Here is a 27,551-nt window from a genome sequence, read left to right on the forward strand (position 1 = left end):
AAAGTGTGGGCTCCAAGTCAAGTACTACTCAAAACTTTAAACGCGTTTTTATCGGAGACGTGTTTTTAAAGTCGGTTGTCAAATTTTCTCAAAAACCACTGCCAAAATTCCAAATTTTATTTTGTTTGTCTTTCCTTCGTTAAAACACTAGTTAATGGTCTTACCTAAAACACTTATTTTTGTTTTTTCATTTTGGATGATCCTGTCAGGAGTTATGCTGACAACGCGGACGCACCTTTTTTCCGAGGGGTCACCGGAAATAACGTCACAATGGAGGAGTTTTAATTTTTGTTTTTCGATAACTTCTGAAATTTTTCTTTAAATATGAATTAAATAAATAATGTTTTAAATAGAAAAAAATATTGAAAATAGGCAAAACCCATGTGACCCCTTAAATGCTCTGACGCGTCGTTACAATTAAACCACATTAAGCGTAGACACCACAAATGTAGCACAGGCGGTGCGGGCATTTCACAAATCCAAACATATGTTGGTAAATGCAGATGTCCAATGTAAGCACGATTTTGCGATGATGCGTGTATTTCGACATCGCAGCATCTGACTCAATGTTTGAAAACCAAAACTCGTTTGATTTTTCCCACAGTATCGTGCATGAAAATATGACATTTCCATATTGATATTATAATTTTTGAAGTTCAAAAGATAAATATTTTGTGAAATAAATGCAATTATCATTTATTTTCTAATAAAAAATGTCGTATTCAATTCAATCGTATTCAATAAGACAATTTCCAACTGAATAATAATTTTATTGCAGTTTCAAGCATTAACGCATTATCGTGTTGTAATTGGACGCTCCTTGTATTCCACGCATCACTTTCGTTCGCGCGTCTACGTTGGACGTGGCATTATGCGTGTAACTTCAAAAATAACCGTCGGATTGACTTGAAAATGATATTTAGAAAATCGATTTTTTTTTAAATCTAACTAGATGTAACCCCCAATCATAGATCATATGTTTGAATTTTTGTTTTTAGTTTTCTACAATGTCTCAGTTATTGCCATATAAATTCTATGCTTCCCATTTAAACGATTCCTATGATATCCAATAAGTAGTTATATGATATATGACTAATGTTACTACATTAATAGTATACATTTCTATACGTTGATATATTGCTTTTGCTTCAGAGACCCAGCAATTAAATTATGTAATTTCAAACAGTTCTTACACAATAAAAATGGCTACAAATAAATTAATATTAAAGATCATCCTCTAAAAATAAATATAAACCTTAGAGATGTAGCATAGAAATCAATCAATTTTTTAGCACTCGACTACTTAGTTGTAGTCACAAAGCGCCACAAGCAAACTAAGAACAAACCAGTTCTGAATTAGTTCAATTCCCTACAGGTTGTTTTTTATTGACGAATACATATATCTTTCAACATACCTTTAGAGTATAATAATCTATCAGTTAATGAGTATCATGTGAAAACAAGTCACCGATAGTATAGACATATCAAATCGCCCTGTCAGCACATAGCTTAGGTGAACTTGTATTCTCACTGCTAAAATCTCGGTTAATCCAATGCGGCTGAATGGCTAATCTAATCCCTTTTGAGCTTACAAAATCACTGTCAGTTTTTGGTCTATTGTTAGTATAAAAACAGGTTCAGCAGTCGGCGCACTTCTGTCAACGTCGACCAGTGAAAGTGAATACTGCGGAACTGAAGAAAAAGCGTGCCCAGGAGCCTCGGTTTATTCAACATAAAGTGGAAAGGGCTTGGAAAGCTATTGACTAGGACTACTTCGTTGATATGGATGTGAATATGGATTATTCATATAGCTTACCAAATCTATTTGATAATGTCTCGACAGCGGCGACTTTGCGAGCTGAAGCAAGGTGCCAGTTTGCATTTTTCCGAGTTTCATATCATAATATCATATTTAAATTACGTAGATTGTCGTCAGACGTGCGTCTAATTGGTTGGAATGTACCACCTGAAGAGATCCGTCACATACCAGATCATTGGCTGAAGTACCCGGAACCGCCGGCACATCTACACTATATGCTTGGCACATTGTACCTCATCTTTACGACTGTGTCAATGTGTGGCAATGGTGTTGTCGTCTATGTTTTCTCTGCGTAAGTATAATGCACCGCAATTAAGTATATTTAAAAACCTCGAGCACTTTCTTTCACTAATTAATTTTCACTTCCACTTTTCTCAGTGCCAAATCACTCCGTACACCTTCCAACATATTTGTTATCAATTTGGCCATATGCGATTTCTTCATGATGATGAAGACACCTGTGTTCATCTACAATAGCTTTCATAGAGGCTTCGCTTTGGGCAATTTCGGTTGTCAAGTGTACGGTATACTCGGCGCCTTCACAGGCATCGGTGCATCCACAACGAATGCTTTAATTGCTTACGATCGATACAACGTTATCACTAAACCGATGGAGGGCAAAATGACTCATGGCAAGGCGGTCATGATGGTGTTGTCTGTATACATATATGCCTTACCGTTTGTGATTGGATGTGTTACTGAGACTTGGGGTAAATTTGTACCAGGTAGGTAAATGTGGGTTTCTCATTTTTAAATGAGATATATTTCTATTGCACAAACTCCAAAATAAAGTAGGCCTTATACTAAGTACAGGGAAGCATCATTAGGAGGGGTACGTACCAAGGTTCGTCGATAGTTTTGTCATTACATAAGCTTTCATGATAACAATAATTATAGAATTAATAACAATTATTATCCAATAATTATTTTCCTGTGCCAACATTTGAAATGAATTTATGAATTTATTTTTTACTTATTATAGGCAGAACTACTTTCATAATAATTTATCCTCAATTTGTTCAAAATATCAATACTAACCAAGGAACCATTAAGTAGGCAGATTGGCAGATTGTCTAAAGTGTTTCAAAGTGCATTTTTATACTCTCGCAACATGTTGCACAGAGTATTATAATCCGGAATGACTGTCTGTCTGTCCGTCTGTGCAAGCGGTAACTTGAGTAAAAATTAAGATATCTTGATAAAACTTGGTACTCATGTTCCTTGGCACAAATATAATCTCGTAAACCAATAAAGCTATATAAACGAAACTCTCTGCATCTACTTTCTCTACGTACCCCATTACACACCATAAAAATAGGTGAAATCGGATAATAACCACCTTCCATACAAAGGATATGTTGGAAATTAAATGAAATTCGGTACATAAGATTTTCTTGACACCGTAATAACAAGGATGAAAAATGAAATCGAAATTGGACTATAATTTATATCAATGTCCTGGATTTTCATATTCGATGAAAAACTCAGTGTAATTTTTCAACGAAAATATCGGTATATCTCTCAGATATTTTAATTTAATTCAGAGGGAATCTTTTTCTTCTATTATTGTGTCTCTGTACCAAATTAAGTGAGAGCAGGAATTACCCCAGACCCCATATACTATATATACTGATTTTCGTTATTCTAGTGGACTTCATGCCGAATTTATGGGTCAAATTGTGTGTTATCTTATTAAATCTATATTACCAAATTGCGAGAGTATACCTACTTTTTTATAATATTTTAGTATTCATGCAAGTAGTCATTACAATCTACAACACTCTGCTGGGTATTGCAAATAACCAAATTCTTTCTGGGAGATTAAGTTATAAAGAAAACAATGTACACTCTCCGTTTTTTCGATGTTAGTTCCCAAAATTAAACATATGCAGCGACTCCATCGTATAATAGGTCACCATTTTATGAAAGTAATTCTGCCATACAACTACTTAGAAATCAACTATATATAAAATTGTACTTGCAGTTAGACGTAGTTTAAGGTTTTATCTAACTGTTAAATTAACAAAAATTTTATATTTCATTTCATAACTAATTATTTTTTGGTGAAGTACTAAAATAAGTAATTTTTTTGAACTCAACAAATAATCGGACAGCACAACAAACCAATAGAAAAGTTCCATTTTTTAATTAATTTTTCTCGGAATTGAACTTTATATGTAAATATCAGTTGTAGCAAGCATTTGCCCCAATAAATATTAAAAAAACAAGTAAGGAAAGGCTAAGTTTGAAGAAATTTAATTAAGATAACATACAAATTAACCCATAAATTCGGCATAAAGTTTAATAGAATAACCAAAATCGTCATATATAGTATAAGAGGGCTGAGGTAATTCCTGAACCGATTTCATTCATTTTCATCAGCAAGGTACACTATTTCCAAGACTATACGCTCACTTAATTTTGCTCAAATAAAGCTCACCGTATTTTTGAAAAACCTATATACCTAAGGGAGCTAGGAGAAGTTAGTTTTGAAAACCCTACAATGAGGTATATGGAGATGTTATTACCCTATTTTAATAATTTTTGGAACAGAGACACACTATTAGAAGAAAACAATTTCCTCTGAATTAAATTGAGATATCTGAGAGATTTACCCATATTTTCGGTTAAAATTTATCCTTAGGCGCTGAGTTCAACATGTTCGATATCTGGGGCCTTGAAAAGTTATGGTCCGTTTTCGACAATTTTTTCACAAGTGAAGCCATCATATCTGGCTGCACTAATTGTGTAAAGTTTTATTCCGTTATCTTCATTGGTTCCTTATGTTTACATTATAAAGTGAAGGAATAAGATGGAATTCAAAATTGAGTTATAAGGAATGTAGTCGTGGTTGTGAACCGATTTCGCCCATTGTCCGTGTTATCAGGGTGTCAATAAAATATTATATACCGAATTTCATTCGAATCTGTCGAATAGTTCTTGAGATATGGTTTTTGACCCATAAGTGGGTGATGCCACGCCCATTTTCCATTATGCAAACTCTCAGTGCAGCTTCCTTCTGCTATTATTTCTGTGAAATTTAGTGTTTCTGATGTTTTTCTTTAGTGAGTTAACCCACTTTTAGTAATTTTCAACCTAACCTTTGTATGGGAGGTGGGCGTGGTTATTATCCGATTTGAACTATTTTCATGGTGTGTGGTGGGGTACGTAAGAGAACCGACTGCAGAAAGTTTGGTTTATATAGCTTTATTGGTTTGCGAATTAAATACAAATAACCGATTTGTGGGCGGGGCCACGCCCACTTTCCCAAAAAAATTACATCCAAATATGCCCCCTTCTAGTGCGATCCCTTCTTCCAAATTTTACTTTTATAACTTTATGTATGGCTTAGTTATGACACTTTATGTGTTTTTGGTTTTCGCCATTTTGTAGGCGTGGCAATGGTTCGATTCCGCCCATTTTTGAACTTAACCTTCTTATGGTGCCAAGGAATATTTGTGCCAAGTTTCGTCAAGATATCTTAATTTTTACTAGACAGACATCCGGATTTCAAATTTACTCGTCACCCTGATCACTTTGGTATATATGACTCTATATCTAACTCGTTTAGTTTTAGGACTTACAACCAACCGTTATGTGGACAAAACTATAATACTCTCGTAGCAACTTTGTTGCGAGAGTATAAAAATTGCTCCAAACGAATGCAAACTACGATTAAATCGAGAGAACGAATAGTGATGTTGTATTTGGAAGACAAAACTGTACAAGAAATCGCTGAATTAGAACAAAATAAGTAAATCGCCTATCAACGACATTATTTAGAGATTAGACTAGAAAACAGGGGTCAAGAAGGGCAAGGCATTACTTTAAATGAGCGAGAAGAGCGATCGGTGTTTTGAGAAATTAGATGATATGGTGTTGGATTCATTGAAAAGTGCAAAAGAACTAATGATATCCTTATCTAGTCGCACTGGGAAGGGTGTATGTTCAAACATAGTGGGCATACTTTGCAAAAATATAAGTACAATCGAAGAGTAGCCAGGAAAAAGTAATTTATAATCCCTTAAAAATTAAAACTGTGGAGTATGATTTGCTTAGTGAAAACACCAGATTTTTAGAATCAAGTAATTCAAGGGTATAAGTAAATAAAAAACTTTTTTTGGTATTTTAAATTCCTTTTATGTCTTATTCACTCATAGAAGCCAATTTAATTTGTACATATCGGATAAACAAATATTTGTGTGACATAGGCCAAAGACTGAATTTACTCCGAAAAATATGAAGGCGATTCCACCATGGTTTGGGCCAACATATCAAGTACAGGAGTAGGCAATTTACATTTTATCAATCATAAAATCAATAATATTATCTACCTTAATATTTTAAAGCAAATTATCTGCCCAAAACTACTTGAAACACCTACACAGAGCCCCGACCTCAATATAGTTTTATATCACTGGGAAGAGTAGACCGGGAAAGTCTACAAAACCAAATATAATAATCTAAATCAGTTGAAAGGGGTTTTACTAAAAATCTGGAACACATATATCGGGAAGTATGGCGAAACTTCGTAAGATCATTTCGGAAGCGTTTGCAAGCTGTTTTGGCAAGCAACGGATTTGCAACATAATATTAATTAATTGTTTTTAATTAATTTAAACGCTGTCCGATTATTCCTTGATTTCAAAAAATTTACTTATTTTAGTATTTCACCAAAAAAAAGTTATGAAATGAAATGTAAAATTTTTGTAACAATTTTTAGATATAGTTGATTTCTAAGTCAATTAGTTGCATAAAATAATGTCCGATTATACGATGAAGTCACTGTACATATTATCTACATTTTCTTCCCTTTTAATAGTGTATAAAAAATTTCAGACAAGTTTATGTGAAGCATGATATTAGCAGTCAAAGTTGAACCTTCGACAATAATAAAACTCTTATTTTTCAAAAATACTGATCTAATTAAAAAAAATAATTGGTTTGATCCAATACCCAAAAAAAAGTTAAATATTTAACATTCCAACAAAGATTATACAACAAATTTTAACGGTTTTTTAGAGTTTTGTATATTCTTCAAAACAAGGCATGTCTCACCATACATCTGCCAATAAACAGTTCTCAGTAATTAAAAGTGCATATATGTATATACATATTGGAAATTTAAGGAATAAATGAGAGACATTCTATATAAATATATGTACACATGTATATTTAAATCTAAATCGTGTCTAATGCTTTTCGAACATCGAGTTTTTCAAAAATCATGAGTTTAATTGTTTGTGGTAGGTTACGTTAAGGTCAGCATAAACTCACTAAGCACAGGTCAAAACTATTTTAAGCACAAAGCTTAAGAAGACTTACTTGGTACCAGAGTTCTTCATGAATTCCTGTAAATTATATCACTATATATTTGGCGTAGACACCGCTTACGCTTACCAATCTATAAGAGTGTGCCATTCATTCCTCCTGCTTGCTATTTGGCGGCAAATTGGAAATACCAAGAGAAACCAGGTCGCTCTCCACCAGGTCATTGTTTGCTGGAGTGTTTTCGTACATTTGCATGACCTAGCCAGCGCAGCCGCTGTATTTTTATTCGCTGAACTTAGTCAATGTCGTCGAATAACTCATACAGCTCATCATTCCATCGTCTGCGGTATTCGCCGTTGACAATATTCAAAGGACCATACAACTTCCGCAAAACCCTTTCTCTTTAAAACTACTGGTAGGAGTGATTTTTGCTGGTTCCAAAGTGGACGAAATTATCTACAACTTCAAAATTATGACTGACAACAGTAACGTGAGAGCCAAGGCGCGAATGCGCCGACTGTTTGGTTGATGACAGGAAATATTTCGTCTTGTCCTCATTCACCAGGAACTGCAGGAACTGGGGCCTTAGACAAATATAATCATGTGGATGTATACTGCTGTCATCAGACCAATACTCACATATGGAGCTTTGGTTTGGTGGCCTGCGTTAAAGAAACAATATAATATCAGAAAATTAAATGGACTACAAAGAGCAGCCTGCGTAGGAGTCACAGGTGCTATAAGGTCCTGCCCGACCGAGGCACTTAATGTGCTTCTATACCAACTTCCCATAGACATCCATATCCATAAAATAGCTGCATGCTCTGCTATAAGAATTAAGGAGATAGGTGGATGGAAACAGAAAAAATATGGGCATAGCGACATTCTCAACAGAGTTAAAGTAAATGCCAATAAATCAGATTACATTATCCCAGAGTTAGACTTCAATAGTGAATTCCAGGTGAGGATACCCTCTAGACGAGAGTGGAGAAGAGGCATAATAAGAGAGGAGAATACTATAGTAGTCTATACCGACGGGTCCAAAATGGACTGCGGAGTAGGCACAGGTGTATACTCCGAAAATCTTAACTATTCACGCTCCTTTCGTCTACCGAACTTGGATAGCATCTTCCAAGCAGAAGTACTGGGCATAGAGAAGGCCTGTGAAGCTCTATTGGTCAACTACCAGAGGATACAAAAAGCAATTATTTATACAGATAGTCAAGCGGCGCTCCTAGCCTTGTCGACGCCACTAACTAACTCCAGCGTAGTCCATAACTGCAAGAAGGCATTGAGCAATCTGAAAGGCAAAGTACAATTAGACTTAGTCTGGGTTCCCGGCCATAGGAAAATCTTCGGTAACGAAAGGGCAGACGAGTTGGCAAAAGCAGGAGTCGTTCTAGACGAATCCGAAGCTGAGCCAATACTATGCCCTCTAGGGACGATCAAAAGAGAGCTCAACATTCAATTGGAACAATTAGCAGAGAACAGATGGAAGAATACAACAAAATATAAAATAGCTAAACAGACATGACCAAAATATGATAAAACTAGATCTACGGTATTATTAAATAGGTCCAGGAAAAGTATTTTCAGACTTACAGCTACTATAACAGGTCATTGGACATTTGGAGAACATGCAATGAAAATGGGCATACACCATAATAACATTTGTCGAGGCTGTGAACTGGAGGGAAATAAGGAAACAATTTTCCATTTTCTCTGTGAATGCCCAGCCCTATCGCAAATGATATCAGTTTACACAGCCGTATCAGTTTTGCAGGGATACCGAATTCAGGCATATCGGCATAGCGGCAGCTCCTTTTCGTGCTGTCGAAGGCATCTTTAAAATCGATGACAATCGAAAAAGGATCTTGTTCTAAAAGGACGGCTAGTAGCACTATACGTCTATCTTCTGTGACTAGAGTTAGAAGCAATATGAAACAAAACTTAATTTTTGAATCTTCGTCACCTCCTGATTCTACTTTGTAGGGGCTCTGGAGCCCATATGATTAATAACAGAATTGTCCATATTGTAATAAAGATTAAGAAAGACTTAAAAGGTTACAAACATCAATAATGGCAATACTTGTCATAATTAAGGGGGGGATAGTCCAAAGATTGAGTACTTAATGAGTGTGCGGGGTTCAATCAACAGCTGTCCATCTCACTTTCTCCTCTTGACTTACATATGTATATACATACAAGACACACTCTTGGCATTGACTGCTGTTTGGCTCTATGGAATTCGGAATTTGTCAACTTGCAAAATTTTCTCTGCCACAACGCCGATTAAGCGGCACGCAAGCAAAAAGCTGCACAAAATGCAATAGCAAATTTAATTAGAACCATTTTAAGCCAACCGCAATCAAACGATGGCTATGAAACTATAAAAGCCCTCTACATTCCTTAGCTTAATTCACCGTCGAGAATTACAGTTACAGTGGCTATGTTGCGCGCGGTGCATTTTCAAGAGTTTTTAAACGGCTGAATTAGTAAATAGTTTCGTGGTCGCGAGAGTGCCGTTTTTATACACATTTCGTTCAATTTCCTAAAACACAGTTAGCGAGTAAACGCATGAACCTTGGATTTACGTCATAATCATTCACAGCATCCAATCCATCGCCGGGAATTTCAAGACTATGCTGCCTTGCTGCAATGCCAGCCTGGAGCCTGTTCTGAGGCCACAAGCACGGTAAAATATCACCCATAAAAGCCGCTGGAATGTCAGTTGCTCAAATATTTATAATACAATACTCGTGTCATTTTCATTGTCAGTGTCTCGAATGAACTACAGTTCCTGGGCTGGAATGTGCCGCCCGATCAGATACAGTACATACCCGAACATTGGCTCACACAGTTGGAACCGCCTGCATCCTTGCATTACATGTTAGCTATACTCTACACATTCCTCTTCTTCGCCTCGACTATCGGTAATGGACTAGTGCTGTGGGTTTTCATGAGGTATGCCATACCTTAATACTCTTGTAAATCACCGAATACGAAAGCGTACTCCTATACATATGTAAATGCTTTTAATCATGTTTTATCGATCTCTGCATTTCACAGCGCAAAGTCCCTACGCACGCCATCCAACATATTTGTACTAAATTTGGCTTTCCTAGATTTCATTATGTGCGCCAAAGCGCCGATATTCATCTACAATAGCTTTCATCGTGGTTTCGCGCTCGGCAACACGTGGTGTCAAATTTTCGCCGCTATCGGGTCATATTCGGGCATTGGAGCAGGCATGTTGAATGCGGCTATCGGCTATGACCGATACAACGTCATTACCAAGCCAATGAACCGCTCAATGACCATGACCAAATCCATTATAATGAACCTCCTGATATGGGTGTACTGTACTCCGTGGGTCATTATGCCACTAACGGGATTTTGGGATCGTTTTGTGCCAGGTATGTGAACGAGTTGAAATGTGTGTTAAACGACTGATTGCTTTGCCATGTGCGCAAATGGGTATTCAAAGGATAATCAATTATTCATAGTGCTGAAGGAAACATGAATTAACATGTGTGCATAAAAATTATTTCAGAAAGACCCACTGATAAATTACACTCACAGTTATCATACAGTGTGCCATTTAAGTCTTCATACATTGACCTCATTTCTTGAAAGAATTTTAAAAATATTCGTGTTCACTTTTTTCAAATTTGTTACAATTTTTAGTTTTAATAAGTTTAATAACCGAACTTCATTTCATTTGGTCATTCAATGGCAAATTGCCTAACACTAACATTAACAATTTAATTAATTTAATTTTAAATATGATACTTGTAATTCAGTTAAAAAAAATTGATAGCCACATCTACGTCCCATATAACGTATACGTTATTATAATTTTCCATTTAAAAAAATTCAGCTCTGGTACCAGCAAAGATAACATCAAATACCGTAGAAGATCTCCGACATTCCGATTTGTGTTTATAATACGCATATCGAGATGTTTTCAAACCATTATACAGGATAGTACAATTTGTTGTCAGAAATATATGAAATCGGCTGATCATTTCCATAATTAATATAGTGATTTCGATTAGTAAGGGTGAAGGTTAGTAGACTTATCGGACATTTTACACTCCAATTTTGTAAGGCTACTGAAATATAGCCGCCAGTATAATTGCCCTGTCTACTGAAACAGTATTTCATAATACGTGATAAGGCTATTTAGCACAGTATTCTAGAATACACAGAATTTTTTGGGAAGCATTGTTTGAAAGTATTCAGCAGCACTGCTCAAACACGCACCAAAAACCATATTTTGGAGATCAATTTAGGTAAATCAAAAACTCGCAAAATACTATTGGCATCTGGTATTTAGCAATTGCCTGATTTTGACATTTCTAGATACTACAATAATGGTTAAAAGTAACTCAGTAAAATTAATATTTGTGCGTCATGTTTTTTATATTATTTTCCCGAAAATTTGCTTGTTCGTTTTTAAGTATTTATTTTAAATAGGTAGTTGATATTAAAATTCAGAAAACAATTATTGATAATATATTAAATAAATTTAGCATTATCATTTTAAATTTCTGAAATTGATAAAATTAGTAAGTAAATCTCCTTTTTGTTGTGCAACCAATTGCAATCGTAGGGGCATTGAATTTACAATGACCACCTTTAGGTTCTTTAAAGAATTAAACTGTCCTGCACCTTCGTTTTTGCAGTAGATGCCCAAATATCCTCAATTGGATTTAAGTCCGAACTTATTGTTGACCAGTTCAATAAGGGGACATTTTTCGACTACAGAAATGTGATCGTATACCTTGAAATATGTATAGGAGCATTATCCTGTTGAAATGTCCAAATTTTGCATAACCCTGACGTGAAATCCTCCTTTCTTAAAACTGCGAAAAACATTTGTAAACCACATAGTTAAAATTTGGAATTAGAATGCAATATTACAATCAAATCGAATTACTAAGAAACTGTCTTAATAAGTTTTAGATGGTCATATTTTAGTATAGATCGACCCAATGGGGGTTTTAATTTTATCATTAAATGGCGTTATGGACGAATTCGTACCGGACAAGCAACTACTTTCCGAATAGCCTAAAGAATATGTTAGGCATGTCGTATACGAAATATGTGATATTTCCAGCGCCTTATCTTGATGCTCCTCGCTTCCGCTGATTACCGAACTGTTTCAAATTTCCTCCTTTTTTTTAATTTTAAATCCTTCCATACCTTAAATATATGTGTACATACATAACTGTTAAACTCCTTCTTAGATATACAAATGCAATTTTATTAACTTTATGCCAAGCGTCGCCGACACGATATGGAAATAAGCCTCAAAAAATCTAAATTTAAAGGTATTACCCCTTATTTAGAAATCTTTGGCATATGCAGGATATTTTTCGATTTCAGAAATTAAAATTTCAAGCTGCTTTTCCTTCTGTTGCTCTAGATCGGACTTGTTGTGTACCATTCTTTCTTTCTTTTGAATTTTAAATCCTTCCATACCTTAAATATATGTGTACATACATAACTGTTAAACTCCTTCTTAGATATACAAATGCAATTATATTAACTTTATGCCAAGCGTCGCCGACACGATATGGAAATAAGCCTCAAAAAATCTAAATTTAAAGGTATTACCCCTTATTTAGAAATCTTTGGCATATGCAGGATATTTTTCGATATCAGAAATTAAAATTTCAAACTGCTTTTCCTTCTGTTGCTCTAGATCGGACTTGTTGTGTACCATTCTTTCTTTCTTTTGAATTTTAAATCCTTCCATACCTTAAATATATGTGTACATACATAACTGTTAAACTCCTTCTTAGATATAAAAATGCAATTTTATTAACTTTATGCCAAGCGACGCCGACACGATATGGAAATAAGCCTCAAAAAATCTAAATTTAAAGGTATTATCCCTTATTTACAAATCTTTGGCATATGTAGGTAGCGTTTTTATGTCGCTCTCAATTATTGCAACGACAAAGAACAACCGTTTCTATGCCGTTAATATACTCGTTTCAAAATAAGAAAAAATAATTTATTTTCGATAAATATCGATAACACCAACAAGAATGACAAATAGACGTTTTTTTTTTTTATTTTAAAACGTTAACGACAACGGGAATAGGGCCGAATGTTCCATACCGTTTTATATGTGTATAAGTTTTTATTCCTTCTATATTCATACAACAGAAGTAGAGTTTACTTCAGAAAATTCGATATTTTGCATAAAAATCGTTAGACAGATTAATTTAAACCCACTATTAATTTTCAATTTCGTAAAGTTATCAACCATACTGTGCTTCTACCTTGAACAATATTGGTATCCATTATGTGCAATAAGTTAATAGCACGCCAGAACCAAAATAGTACAAATTTTCAATTTGGATCCGAATTTCGCTTTTAGCACATGATCGAGAGAAACAGATTTTACGCAGTTTTTATATCAGACATATCAGTAATAGAAGTATCAATTTCACACAGTTTCGGACAAATAATAAAAAACTGTTTCAACTTGAAAAAGAAAATAAAAAAACCTTTTAAAAGTAATTTTTATTTTCACTAATCACTTTAATGTTTTAAACACATGTATGTTTACATTCACTGTAGTAAAAGTTTCAAGAACTTCATTTCGCACTTCTGTGTTTTGAATGTCCATCATGGCGTTCTTATCTATGTACTAGCTGATGCATCCTTATACTTAGATATACACTTTAAGTAATTTTCAGCGTATGTTTGCCTTAATTCGATTCACTAATAGATACTAACAAACTAAAAACTCAGAGAATGATTACTTAATAAAGTTCTTAAAGAAACCTGCCAATCGTTTTCAGTTGTTGTTTTACGATATGAACATACAAGTGTCTAAATGTATTGGCAAATTTATTTAACCGTTATTAAATGAGTACAATGATAAAATAATTAAACATATTGTGATATAATAGTATTGGAAAGAAAACAATATTTAGTTACAAAAGTCGATGTACATATTTAATGAGATATTAGATAATGATAATTTACAAGTCACATAGGAGCTCTAAAAATTAAATGAAAACTAACTAAACTAGTGCTGATTTTTTCACATTTGTATTCTTTTTATGCTTTTCATTTTATTATTGTTATTTTTAGTGTCTTCAGTATTTATCATCAATCATAATTTAGAGATCGACTAACCTATTACAAAATAACTACATCATTTAGTATACATAAGTTTAGCTTAATTTATGTATGTATATTTTAAATTTAAAATGTTTTCATAAAAATTCGCTCGTGCAGTTTCTGTTCAGAGCGCTAAAGTACAAACATACATACATAGATGTTATGTATTTGGGAAAAATAAGTGTTTACAGCGAAAGGGACCCAGTGGGGGAAAAATTGAGAAATCAAGTATGTAAATACGCACACACATTTAAATATGCGGTTTTGGAACATTTCGCCACGGTCATACGTTTAAAAATATGGCTGTTCTTAGATATCGGCGTAAAATCAAATACATACACATGCATGCCCTTTTCTCTACTTGCCTCTAAACTGAGATTTACTCTATACCAGTAGCATATTCTGCTCAATGTATTTATCTGTCTATTATTATTGTGTCTGTTGAATTTGAAATTTGAATTTTCGCCTCAGTTGCGAAGTTGTTGTCTATTTGTTTACGAACTATTAACACATTCCACCATTAAGGTTTTCACCTTGTTACGCTTTAAGATCTCGATCTGTCTTTTTTGTTTTACTATCGTCGCTCATCAGTGCAAACAGGCAAAGCATTCAATTATGTAATTTAGTCCAGTTATAATAAACAAAAAAATTAAAAAAATATTGATAATCTGAATTAAATTTTCCTTAAGCCACGGCAATTTTATAAGATTTTAAACTTTATTTAATATCATTTATCATACATTTTTTCTATGAGTGTATGGAACGACAAATAAAAGAGAACACTAAATAAGTTTTAACTACCTTTCAAACTTTCTTTTATAAATTTCGTTAAATACATCTTTTCATTCAAATTAACCCAAGGAATCGTATTCTTGTCGTAAGAGATAGAACTATTGGCAATATAAATTCTATCTTTAAATATCAATGTTATTTAATTTTTTTTTTAAATAAATTAACTCAATAATTTGATACTAAAGGGACGACCATTCACTTATGTTCGATCAACACACATCCGCCAGATCTCCATTGAGTATATTACAAGTAAATGTTTTGAACCTATTTGCAAGCTTCTTCCAAAGATGAAGGAAAACTAGTCGCTTAATTCAGAAAGTGAAAAGGATTTTGGCAATAATTTTGAACGTATGTTTGTAACTTATTTCCATATTCGTTTGCCATAAAATGAAGAAGCAAAGTTGTGCCGTATTATAATAAATTAAGCTAAGGTTTTTTGAAATTACATTACATTATATATATTTATGGATTTAGGAGAATAACATAAAAATAGGAAACAAATGAAATCATGACTTTATGAAATCGTTTTGAAAACGGTTTCCGCAACGTTCGGCAAGCATTGCAAAATGGAACATACAACGAAGAAACTGAACAGTAGACACGCACAAAAAAAGTTGTACTTAATAAAGATTTTATTTGCCTCAAGTGGTTAAAAAAATATGAACTTAACAAAAAATAATAATACCGTCAAAATCAAATTGATTTTATATATATACAAGTAGAACCAAGAAGTTTGAAATATGTACTATTTTATTATAATTAAGTGTAAATATCGATTATCATGGTTCCAACATACCGGTGATCTAAAAACATAAAATAAAGTCACTCCTGGCCCTTTTCATTTATTAGAAATTATTTTATGACAATGTGAAAATGTATCTATTTTTGCCGGCCCAACTTGTAAATATATATTTTTGGTAGAAAAATCCAATTTATAGTTTTCGAATTTATTTTTCGTTATTTCTAGGTTATTTGGCTTGAGCCCACATTAACAAATATGTAACTGTGTACGCACACTTCTATCTTTGTGTCCCATTTTGCAGAAGCTTAATATCGGTATTTTGCACTCCCTCACAATTAAAAAAATCAAAATACCCATCCCTCTTCCCCTCATACTATTTCTTATCTTCTACAAATATTCCCTGTCCTTGTCTTCTCTCTCTTTTTGTGTATGTGTATGTTGATCCTCTTTAGACAATCGAAATGGTAACGTTAATGCCAAGATTCCCATTGTCCGCGAAAAGTTGCGCAATCGATGTATCGAATACCAGACAATCGGAGTTGTGAATGGCAGAGGCAACCCCTTCGTGTATAGACCGCGGCATAGCCTCCCAAGTGAGGCGTCGACGGTTGCCATTCAACTCTAAACGGTACACGAAATTTTCGGCTTCTTTCCGCGAGCCGATTAACTGTACAATTGCGAAGAATTGCTGATGTCCATCGTACTTCTCTTGCTTTTCAAGCACCAACATAAAGTGGTGGCCGAAGCACGACTGCATCATAACCCAATCGACAGCGCCGGGCAGGTTGATGTCAGTAGCGAGAAAGACGATGTCTTCCCCCTGTAGCGTAGTAATGCTTTTGTGAGACATCATTAAATGTTGCATGACCAAATCCAATGGGCCTTGCCACTTACAAGATGCACCCGGACATGGACACAGGTATGGTCGGCATTCGCATGTCTCCTCGTGTTCCGTTTTTTCTGTGTAAACAAGAGAAGCTGTACAACCGTAACCCGAGTGTTTGCACGGGAATTTCACATTTGAGGCGACTTTTTCCATTGCCAAATTGCGTATATTGGCCAACGGTCCGCGACATGTTGGGCAGCAGGTGAGTTTCGAGCGGCACGATACGCATACCAGATGGCCACTCGAGCACTGCAAAATCGGTGGCAAGACATAATCGAAACACACCGGACACTCGAATAATGAAGTTAGATCGGCAGACATGCCACCATCACCGCCTCCGGCGGACGACAGTGATGAGCTAGATGAGGAGGATGTGTTTGCGGCTGATGATGTATTACCGGCCGATGTTGTGCCGGTACCGGTAGGGATCGGACCTTCACGGCGTTTCGGATTTAGCTTATTGGACATTTGTGTGTGTTGTAACAGGGTGAATGGTTGCTGCGGCTGCGGAAGCGGGTGCTGCTGTGTACAGGGCGCACCAGAGGCGGCGATGACGGCGACAGAGGAGGCAGATACGGCTACGGAAGTGGATGCAGGAGCGGGAGCGACGACGTTGGCGGCAGCGACAGCGACGGCGCTCTCCTCTTCGGTGTGCACCAGTGCAGCTGATGATGATGATGCCGTCAAAGGCTGTTGGTGCTGCTGCTGAGACGGCAACAGCGTTAGTGTTGTATGCTGTACAGGCTGCACAGGTCGAACTAGCTGTTGCTGCAGTTGCAGTTGAAGGCGCGGCAGCACTGGCAATGAGAGCCGGTAGCGCTGATTATAGTGACCGTAGCGCTGGCGATGATGATGAAGATAATGAAGTTGGTTGAGGTACTGTCGTTCTATTAGCAATTGTTGTTGTTGAATATGTAGCTGTTGTTGTTGCTGTTGTTGGAAATATCGCAAACGATTGTTAGGGTTTGCGTAGAAATCGTCACTATTGCTGCAGTGGTTCAGGTTCTGTGGGTCATACGGATCGGTAAGATGTCTGTGGTTATTGTTGCAATCAAATTGACGTATGTTACGTAAAAAACATGTAAACGTTGCGTTTGGCAGTTCACTGGCTGTGCTCACGTAAAAGTATTCCAGAGTGTTGTTATTGTAAACGATACTACTATTTCAGTGGCAAGTCTATAAAATCTAGGGTTGTTTGCGTTGAATTGTTGAGCTGCATTTAAAAATAAAAATAATATTATTTGTTATTTTCAAACAATTTTATTTCTTCAAAATATTACTATTGATAAAAATAATGCTAAAATAGGTTGATTATCCTATCTATACTACAATTATAAAGAGGAAAGATTTGTATGTATGTTTGTAATGAATAAAGTCAAAAACTACTGTGCCGAGTTCAAAAATTCTTTCACCATTAATCTTATCTTTCTTGAAATAGTCCCTAGGTGAGGGTCTCAAAAAGAATCCGTGATGGAGAATCTTAAACTGAAACTGAAAATCGTCTTGCAAGTCATTCTCTTCTCATCGCAATCGCGCTGGAGAGTCGAGTACTGAGCGTATGCAGCGGCTTGAAGAACAAAATATTAGAAATATACAAGCTCGCACTAGGGCGTAGAACTCTGAGAGTTCCCAATGCCTTCCCAATCAGAGAGAAAGACAACGGACACCAAAGACTAGAGTTCGTAATCAAGTTTTAGCTCATTGCAAATAAAATATAATTTCATGTTCGAATTTTACATACATGTGTATGGGAGAGTGTTTATAAATGTCTAAAAACATATAACATTGTTTGGATGCGAATAGCTACCATTTTTTTTATAAAAATTGCAATATTATTTTTTTCCTACACAAGTTTCATAAATCCTAATAGAATACGATTCATTTTTCCTTACTCCTAGAATTTAAACTCTAAACTTCTAAAGTTCGATTAAAAATAATAATTTGAAAGTGAGCGCAAGTTTTTTTGAACGCATATTTTACACTTGTTTACAAATCAGCAATTTTTGTATATGCTCATTACATATTTTTCAATACTAATTTGAATTAGAATTACATAAAATTTAAATTATTACATTTTAAACATGATTTAAATTGAACATTTTTTGCATGTGTTCATATTAGTTCCAATAAATTATTTTATACAAAAAAACACCCTTTTTGCAATCATACATAAATTCTAAGCGTACATATATTAAGCGTACAAAAGGGAGATCAATTATATAGGTGCATGCACATACTAACATGCGTATATGTATGTATCTGTATGCGTGTGAACTCGACCTTTTTCACTCTCTCTTTATAGACTTTATTCATGCCCAGATACCTGCATCAACATACATATGTACATACGCACAATATTGTGAGCTATATATGTATGTAAGTAAATATGTATCATGCAATATATCACCTGGTTTTAGTTAAGTCTAAGCCAACAACGGAAACTATTTCAAATAGTTCGCAACTTTAATATGTTCGCTTGGTAACCATTTCAAACTCTCCAATACCTTTAATAGTGTTAGTTTTCAAAGATTTTCAGAAGTCTTGTTAGTGTAGTCGAATTTCAAGCCAAAGCCGTGTTTTGCATTAGCTGAAGAAAAATGTTTTACACATAGAAAAACAAATAGTTGATTTAAAGGGCTTCAAGATTTTTTTCTATTGAATTCTTTTAATTTCGTGGTGTTCAAAAATTTGCCACGTCGGAAAAGCTTCAAACGAGTGATGGGCTTTTAATAACCATTATACTACAGGGTCATTGATATGGATGTGTGTATGTATTAAAAAAGTAAAATTAAATTTTTATGAGAACTTTTACTGATAAAACCGTGAAAACCTCGTTATAAACACACATATGTATATCTGTTAGCAGAATTATTATCTTTGAAATCAATTCGAGAATTTAAAAAAATAATATTGATGTTTTAAGACACTATGATGGTGTTTTTTGTCTGGTTACAGCATTAACTTATTGTTCTTTATTTCAACACAATAAGGAGATTCAACTGAAAAACTTCATTACAATCATTTCATCCGCTGAACTTTATAACCAGTTCCATCTTACAAAGCTTATGCAAACCTTGCATGTGAGAACTCAATGGTAATAACCCTTAGATAACCTATATCATGTTACTTTATCCGGCCAAGGACTGGCATTCATCAAAATTATTTGAGGAATGTTACATGTCGCTACATTAACAAAAAAATTTAAAATTTTTTATCGAGGTAGAATTTTAAGGAGTCCGTCTATATCGTATAGATATAGATAACTCATGTAACAACGAACATCGACGAAATATATGATTTCAATCCATTCACGATTTTTGAATTCTCACCGCTTCTGAGCCTTGCAAATTGCAAGAGTATAAACTGTTCGATCAAATCCGAACTTAGACTTTCAATGAATTAGTACGATTGAAATCTGTATAATTATGAAAATGATTTTTTAAACATTAATCATATCAATATTATATGTATGGTGGTGGGTATATACATATGTACATAGAAACGCAGTACTAATGACACCAATGACTACAGAATTATTTTGAGATATTTAATTTTAACTATCGTTCTTTAAACAATATGTTGTGAACATATTATTAATGCCTTGATGTGCAAAAACGAAATGTGAAAAAATTTTTTTCGTAACTAACTCTAAATTTTCACAATTTTATATCTTTTCATTTTTACAATTATAAAGACATTTTGTGGTCGTTGTAACTTATTACATTGATTTTTCCAATTATTCGATTTTATTTACTAAAAAAACACCGGAAATTGTCGCATTTCACCAACATCGTAAATAAAATAAATACGCATACAGCGAACCAAAAAACTTTGTAAAGGAGAATATTTTGAAATTTGAAGTGGTTTATCTCTTCAAATAAATAAGCTTTTAAGTTGCATCCAAAAGTGAGAGAAAGTGATTTTATTAGTTATTAGAAGGTAAGTTTTAAAAATTAAGTTTTCTCTAACAAAATTAAAATAACTTCGATTACAGTAACTAAAATGAACGATTTAGAAATAGGGTTATATATAACAAAGTGACCAGGGTGACGAGTAGATTTGAAATCCGGATGTCTGTCTGTCCGTCTTTGCAAGCGATATCTTGAGTAAAAATTGAGAGATCTTAATGAAACTTGTGTATAATGTAACTAAGCCATAAATAAAGATTTAAAAATAAAACTTTTGTATGGAAAAGTGGGAGTGGCTCAGCCATTTACTTGTTTTTTTTTTGTTGTATCTTATAAACTATTCAAGCTATATGAACCAAACTGTTTGCGTGTCAATTCCCTTAAGCAGTCTTTTAATTTTTTATTTAATGTTAAATGGTGATATACAAATGTCACGTTGAAACCAAATATAAATGATCTAATAAATGTCATGTTGAAACCAAATATAAATGATCTAATTTAGTAAGGAAAATCGCTAGGAACTCTAAATTGTATGGCCATAAACTACTCGACCAATTTCATTTTGGTACCCCAATGCTAGAGTTGGACTAAATCGATTTGCAACCATGTCTACTTTCACTATACCACACTTTTGAAGTCCATCTGATTCATTTAGTTTTAAGTTAAGAACCAATAAATATATAGAAAGATAATTGATTTTTTATTGTTCCAAATTCCGTCTAAAAATCGCCGAAATTGATATCGAACAATCTTCCTTTCGTAATGTTCCTTTTAATAGTTTGCTTCTGTGACAAAAATGATCAAATCAGGTCAACAGGGCTTTAGCCTCCATATACCTCATATACGGATACCTCATTTATCGGTTTATATGTCAGATGTCATATCAAAATTATGTCGACGTATAATTAGCTACATAGTGTAGCTTGGTTGCGAAAATTGTTGAAAATGGTACAGGAAATACACCAGCACCCATATACTAGGCACGTTTTCATTATTCTAGTGCACTTTATGCCGATTCCAGTATGCTAACGCGTATTCCAGTATGCTAATTTTGTTAGTGATGTTTTAGTTTTTGAAGAAAAAATGGGCAATAAACGCATATCTCAAAGTTTACAAGCTCTGGGAGTCAAATGATAAGACGACAAAAGTACTCCCGAAATAGCCAATATCGTCAAAAAATACTGTTTAGTACATTATTGCTGAATTAAAAAAATGCTCAAGTTGGAAAACTCGATAATAGTGGAAGTCAAAAAAGTGTTGGAAAATAAACATTTAAATAATACCATCAAGAATGGAGGAGGTTTCAAATGTCGTCGGTAACATTGTCTTTATCAAAGGAATAATTAAAAGAATAAACTACTTGGCAATATTGAAAAATAATTTAAATCCGTAAGCAAAATAACTTAATATAAATGGTGGGTACTGTCTCGTTTAGGATATTTTATTTTAAACACATAAAATAATCATGAAGGTCGATCCAACACTGTATTATCCTTAGTCCTCATAAGGACAACGGAATGTGTAGTACGTTAAAAAGCTTGTCAAATCTCGGTGTTGGATCAATCAATGTTAATTTTTTAAACCGCGGACGAAGTTCGCTTGTGCAGAGTAAAATTTTAACGACAGCGGTAGTGTTAATACGTATGTAAGTAAAAATTATCTTTATTTGGTATATATCAAAGTGTATTCAACAAAGTGAACTAAGTATTTGACATACCCGCTTTTGACAATAAAATAGTAAACAATACATGTATTTGTTTACATTAACCCGTCTTTTTTAACTTTAACAATATAATATATATTGATAAAATTGTTTGCAATTTGTCAGTTGGAGCACAAAACCTTAGTAAATTGCTTCCATGAGTTGTTTTGCCTAAGCAGAAAGTATTCGGCATTTTCTTTTATTCATTTAAAACATTTTTTTTTGGTTTGAAATTTGTTTACTTTTGAATTTCAAAATTTGAATTTTTGAATAAATATGGGTTAAATCATTGGCAACAAACATGTCACATTCGGGTAAAAAAATGTGATATGTCATATACCTGGTTCACTTTGTTGAATACACTTTGGTATATATAATGCATTCGAAATATTTTGTCGAATTGCTTTCAAACTAGAAAATTTATAAAATGCTGGCCTACCACACGTACATATGTTATAACAAATTGTACGTACATGTACTTCATCATACATGCAATTCATACGTATCACTGAAATCAATATGGGAGCGTATGAAAAGCTACATATGCATAAGTTTGCCATGCATATGTAGGCATAAAAATTTGAATGTAAAATTTTTGACCAACCAATATTCGGCGTTATCTACAGATTTTAAGCATATAATACGAATATGACTACGAGAAAGCGTAGAATTTGTAAAGGTAATATAAAATACGTATAATGTAAGTATAAATAAACTTACAAACGAAATTGTTATGGAAATATTGTAATAATTCTTCTTTTCACTACAATTAGTACATTATCATTTTATTTCATCAGACGACATTATTTTTATGTTTACGTGAGCGACGGAAGTAGGTACCAGTCTCCAATATAAACAATGCACTCTTCAAAAGCTAAGCGTGTTTAAAAATACAGATTAATACACATCCCTACACATATACTTATGAGAATAAGCACTTGTCAATACATTGCAATAACTTTTGCTTTACATAATTTGGTTTCTCGCTTTTTCAAAATTTTTAAACTAAATGGAGCTAATTTCGCTTGGTATATTATTATTTTTATTTTAAATAGATCACTTTTGTTTGCGTTCTCAAGCTATGTATTTAAAATTGAATATTCACAATGTCACACTCGTAAGGAATTTATTAAGCAATCCTTATAATTTTCACTTTTCTAATATATATTTTTTCACAGTTAGTATTTTATATTTTTGTCCACTATTACTCGAATGAATGTCATCTGTTTGGCATACAGAACTACGCTGCCTTCGTCACTATTCCTCCTCTGCAATCTTCAGCTCCTACATTACAAATAAAAACAATTCACTGTACAGCGTTGCCACCTGAACACTTTATAAACATACAAGTAAAACTAACTGATGCTGAACTATCAACTGATACACTCTCGCTCCCACAACGTTATCCAAAACGATTTACAATTCACTAGTTTCTAATCACCACTCGCACCACAAGCGTCAGATATGTTTATTATGTTTGTATTAGGTGGCAGCGTTAAATGTGATAATAAAAACACAACCTCAGTCGACTTCTGCGCCGCCATTTGTTACTGCGCTGCCGAAGGCAAAGAAACGCTGCGCTTTTTTTTACTGCTACTGCATTTCGCTGAATATGAATTCACTGGGGTTGTGTACATTTCTAAACCGAACAATTTGCCTACCCCTATATGTGGTTGTATACCCTCCTAACAATGTAACGTTCCGTTTGCAATAAAAAGGATAGAAAGTCAAAGCGTGCAAACAAACTCCTAGTATTAGTATTTTAGTTCACTCAAAAACCGAAATGGAGGCGGTGCACTAACTCACGTTAAGCTCAAATGCAGTAGCAGCCTTATGGATCAAAAAGAGTGAGAATATGAATATTCCATCTCTTTTAGACGTGGAACACAGAAAAGTGCTCACTAGCCTCTGCTTCTGCATGCGCGTTAACTTCACATTTAGCACTTGGTTCTTTTTTATTTCTTTTGTTGCTCCCCCTTCTGAAAATAATTAACATCACTAGTTTGTTTCCACTACCTTTTTGAACGATTCATTATGAATTCACACCATTTTTCACAAAATTGAAATTTACTTTTTGAATACAAATTATGTCTTGTTTGCTTTTTATTGTGTTGCTACTAATATAAAAATTATTGCAGTTCGTCGTCCGACACTTCCAAATAGTACGTACTACACTAATGATACACTTGATTAAAAACCGTTTCTTTACACGGTGGTTAAACAGAGATAGCTAATGTATTGATTAAGATATGTATTCACTTTAACAAAGATAAATTGATGTTGCCACATTTATTTGATTCAATAATCATATTTCTCATTTTTATCTGCGACCTCGAACAGTACAGAAATTATTAATTTCACTATGATATGTTATGATTACTAAATACACCAGAATGAAAATCAAATGTACGTTGTATGTAATATGAGGAGAATATGGAATTACTTGTTCTTTCGTAGTCGTCCAAAAAATTTATTTTAATGAATCAAAGTGGCTCCAATTTTATTTAACTCTTTATGAAGTTGATGTCCAATACATATTAATGCAGTTTACAATTTTATAAAGGCATATCAGAAAATATAAGTTTTTTACCGTTGGTCAATCCCAGACAAACAATGGCAAATATCCGAGAAAGAGCAACTTTGTCGCAGTAAAAATTCCGTCGATGGCCAATAAAGAGCAATCTTGATATTGGGGAATTACACTAATGCAGAAAAGAGTATTACGCCAAAGGATTAAGGACACCATAGTATTATTTACCCCTGGTATTATATCGACCAGGGTAAAATTTTGAAACGCTTATGTTCGCATTTCCTAACTAGAAATTTTAAACGGATAAAATCAGTCCTCGATATATAATAAAAATTCTAAGAGCGGTGATACAAATTTTAACTGAACAAAAATAATTTTAACAAGTAAGGAAGGTCTAAGTTCGGGTGTAATCGAACATTTTATACTCTCGCAATTTATTTATTTAACTTTATTTATATTATATAATACACAATTTGACCCACATATTCGTCATATATATTGTATAAAGTCCATTGAAAGTTGGAAACTATAATATTAGGGTAGAAGCACCGAGGTCCTCGTGTGCGATATATGGGTCCTTAAAAACCTATGGTCCCATTTCAGCGATTTTTAGAATGAGGCTGCCACACTATTAACATAGTATTTATGCAAAGTTCTGCACCGATATCTTCACTAGTGCTTACTTTATATATTGTAAAGTAAACGATTCAGATCGTCTTCAAAGTTCTGGTATATAGGAAGTAGGCGTGGTTGTGAAGCGATTTGGCCTATTTTCACAACATATCATTGGGATGTAAGGAAACTATTACAAACCAAGTTTCATTGAAATCGGTCGAGTAGTTCCTGAGATATGGTTTTTGACCCATAAGTGGGCGACGCCACGCTCATTTTCAATTTTGTAAAACAAATCTCAGTGCAGCTTCCATCTGTCATTTCTTATGTGAAATTTAGTGTTTCTGACGTTTTTCATTAGTGAGATAACCCACTTTTAGTAATTTTCAACCTAACCTTTGTATGGGAGGTGGGCGCGGTTATTATCCGATTTCAACTATTTTCATGATGTATGGTAACGTACGTAAGAGAACCGACTGCAGAAAGATTGGTTTATATATCTTAATTGATTTTCGAGATATATACAAATAACCGATTTGGGGGCGGGGCCACGCCCACTTCCCCAAAAAAATTACATCCAAATATGCCCCTTCATAGTGCGATCCTACATACTAAATTTTATTACAATAGCTTTATTTATGGCTTAGTTATGACACTTTATGTGTTTTCGGTTTTCGCCATTTTGTGGGCGTGGTAGTGGTCCGATTACGCCCATTTTCGAACTTAACCTTCTTATGGTGCCAAGAAATACGTGTTCCAAGTTTCATTAAGATATCTCAATTTTTACTCAAGTTACAGCTTGCACGGACGGACGGACGGACAGACGGACATCCGTTATGTGGACAAAACTATAATACTCTCGTAGCAACTTTGTTGTCTGTTTAAATGGGTTCCTACGTTACCTTTAACGTGAGGACCGTCCTCTAACACTACCATTCTTTCTAAATTTATGTAAATATATTGATATGCATTCAAGTTTGAAAAATACAATAATTTCCTTTCAAATATTTAGATATATGTATCTATTAATATAATAATTTATAAGTTAATTTTTTACCGCCACATTTGCCTATTTGAAATATGATACAATAACCTTTATGTTTTTTTTTTTTTTTATTTTAGAGGGCTATTTAACGTCTTGCACTTTCGACTACCTAACAGATAACTTCGATACACGTCTCTTCGTTGGTACCATATTCTTCTGTAGCTTTGTGTGCCCCACATCGATGATCGTCTATTACTACAGCCAAATAGTTGGGCATGTTTTTAGTCATGAAAAAGCTCTGCGCGAACAAGCCAAGAAAATGAACGTTGAGTCTTTGCGTTCAAATGTGGACAAGAGCAAGGAGACGGCGGAAATACGCATTGCAAAAGCGGCCATCACCATATGTTTCCTGTTCTTTGTATCGTGGACGCCATATGGAGTAATGTCATTGATTGGGGCATTTGGTGATAAGAGTCTGCTGACACCCGGAGTAACAATGATACCAGCTTGTACTTGCAAAATGGTAGCTTGTGTCGACCCGTTCGTGTACGCTATTAGTCATCCCAGATACAGAGCGGAATTGTCCAAGCGTTGTCCATGGTTGGCCATTAAAGAAAAGTCGACAGAGGCATCAGCAGCGGGTTCGACAACCACTGAACAACAGCAGACGTCAGCAGCGTAAGGTTATCTCATCGGATTCCTTACTGATTGTTGATGGTAATACTGTTAGATTTATTATCTATAAGAAACATTAGTATTTAAATACATAAAGTAGCATATATTAGATACTTATTGCGACAATCTTCGCACATGTTGATGACTTGGCTCTGGAACAGGACTTGAATTATCACCAATACCCAAATCGAAGACAAAAGGCTAATTGAACTGATAAAATGACCTGGTAACACATATTAATATAATTAACTGTGCCATAATGCGTGGGTGCCTAAGATGCTGCATTATGCACGAAAATTAAAAACAAAAAAGCAATTATCACAGTTATGTAGGTTTAATATAACCAACTGTGGGAGTTTCCGATATAAATATATTTATTTGTAGATCTTTTATTTGCCCATAACCTAGAAATGGAAAAAATAAATAGAATTTTATTGCAACAAAACCTGCTATGGATATTTGTATCTTTTAAGAGTAAAATGT

General features: G+C 34.2%; 3 protein-coding genes across 6 annotated transcripts in view; 1 reads left to right on the forward strand and 2 right to left on the reverse strand.

Annotated features, from left to right (window-relative positions):
• The window catches only part of LOC105211544 (four and a half LIM domains protein 2), a 215,092-nt gene that overhangs the window by 180,406 nt on the left and 7,135 nt on the right, over positions 1–27,551 (reverse strand). Inside the window, exons 8-9 of one of the 2 annotated variants that reach the window (XR_008471137.1) lie at positions 24,283–27,472; positions 22,987–23,140 (exon numbers count right to left, since the gene is read on the reverse strand). The gene's annotated coding sequence lies outside the window, so the exon portion shown is untranslated. The remainder of the gene's footprint in view (positions 1–22,986; positions 23,141–24,282; positions 27,473–27,551) is intronic. The other variant, XR_008471138.1, reaches the window with a different exon arrangement.
• Rh4_1 (opsin Rh4) lies at positions 1,678–27,513 on the forward strand. 3 transcript variants are annotated; one of them, XM_011183043.3, is made up of 5 exons: positions 1,678–1,868; positions 1,926–2,111; positions 2,198–2,544; positions 26,531–27,110; positions 27,169–27,513. In XM_011183043.3, the coding sequence occupies exons 1-4, from the start codon at positions 1,783–1,785 to the stop codon at positions 27,073–27,075; spliced, it is 1,164 nt and encodes a 387-aa protein (XP_011181345.1). In that variant the 5' UTR covers positions 1,678–1,782; the 3' UTR covers positions 27,076–27,110; positions 27,169–27,513. The 3 variants fall into 3 exon arrangements, with proteins under 3 accessions (XP_011181345.1, XP_054086311.1, XP_011181346.1); XM_054230336.1 differs by having other exon boundaries at positions 26,531–27,513; XM_011183044.3 differs by lacking the exons at positions 1,678–1,868; positions 1,926–2,111; positions 2,198–2,544 and adding exons at positions 9,522–9,785; positions 9,869–10,054; positions 10,160–10,506 and having other exon boundaries at positions 26,531–27,513.
• On the reverse strand, positions 15,643–17,124 carry LOC105211547 (E3 ubiquitin-protein ligase sina). Its single transcript, XM_054230337.1, has one exon. The coding sequence runs from the start codon at positions 17,122–17,124 to the stop codon at positions 16,219–16,221; it is 906 nt and encodes a 301-aa protein (XP_054086312.1). The 3' UTR covers positions 15,643–16,218.

The sequence above is a fragment of the Zeugodacus cucurbitae genome, chromosome 4, assembly GCF_028554725.1.
Source record: "Zeugodacus cucurbitae isolate PBARC_wt_2022May chromosome 4, idZeuCucr1.2, whole genome shotgun sequence".
NCBI classification, from domain to species: Eukaryota; Metazoa; Arthropoda; class Insecta; order Diptera; family Tephritidae; genus Zeugodacus; species Zeugodacus cucurbitae.

Bases quoted from the DNA above. Each gene is read 5' to 3' on its own strand.
- Rh4_1 (XM_054230336.1), top strand. From the start codon at position 1,783: ATGGATGTGAATATGGATTATTCATATAGCTTACCAAATCTATTTGAT. The intron at 1,869-1,925 runs GTGCCAGTTTGC...TAAATTACGTAG, and splicing joins ACTTTGCGAGCTGAAGCAAG to ATTGTCGTCAGACGTGCGTC. The intron at 2,545-26,530 runs GTAGGTAAATGT...TTTTTATTTTAG, and splicing joins TTGGGGTAAATTTGTACCAG to AGGGCTATTTAACGTCTTGC.
- LOC105211547 (XM_054230337.1), bottom strand. From the start codon at position 17,124: ATGTCCAATAAGCTAAATCCGAAACGCCGTGAAGGTCCGATCCCTACC.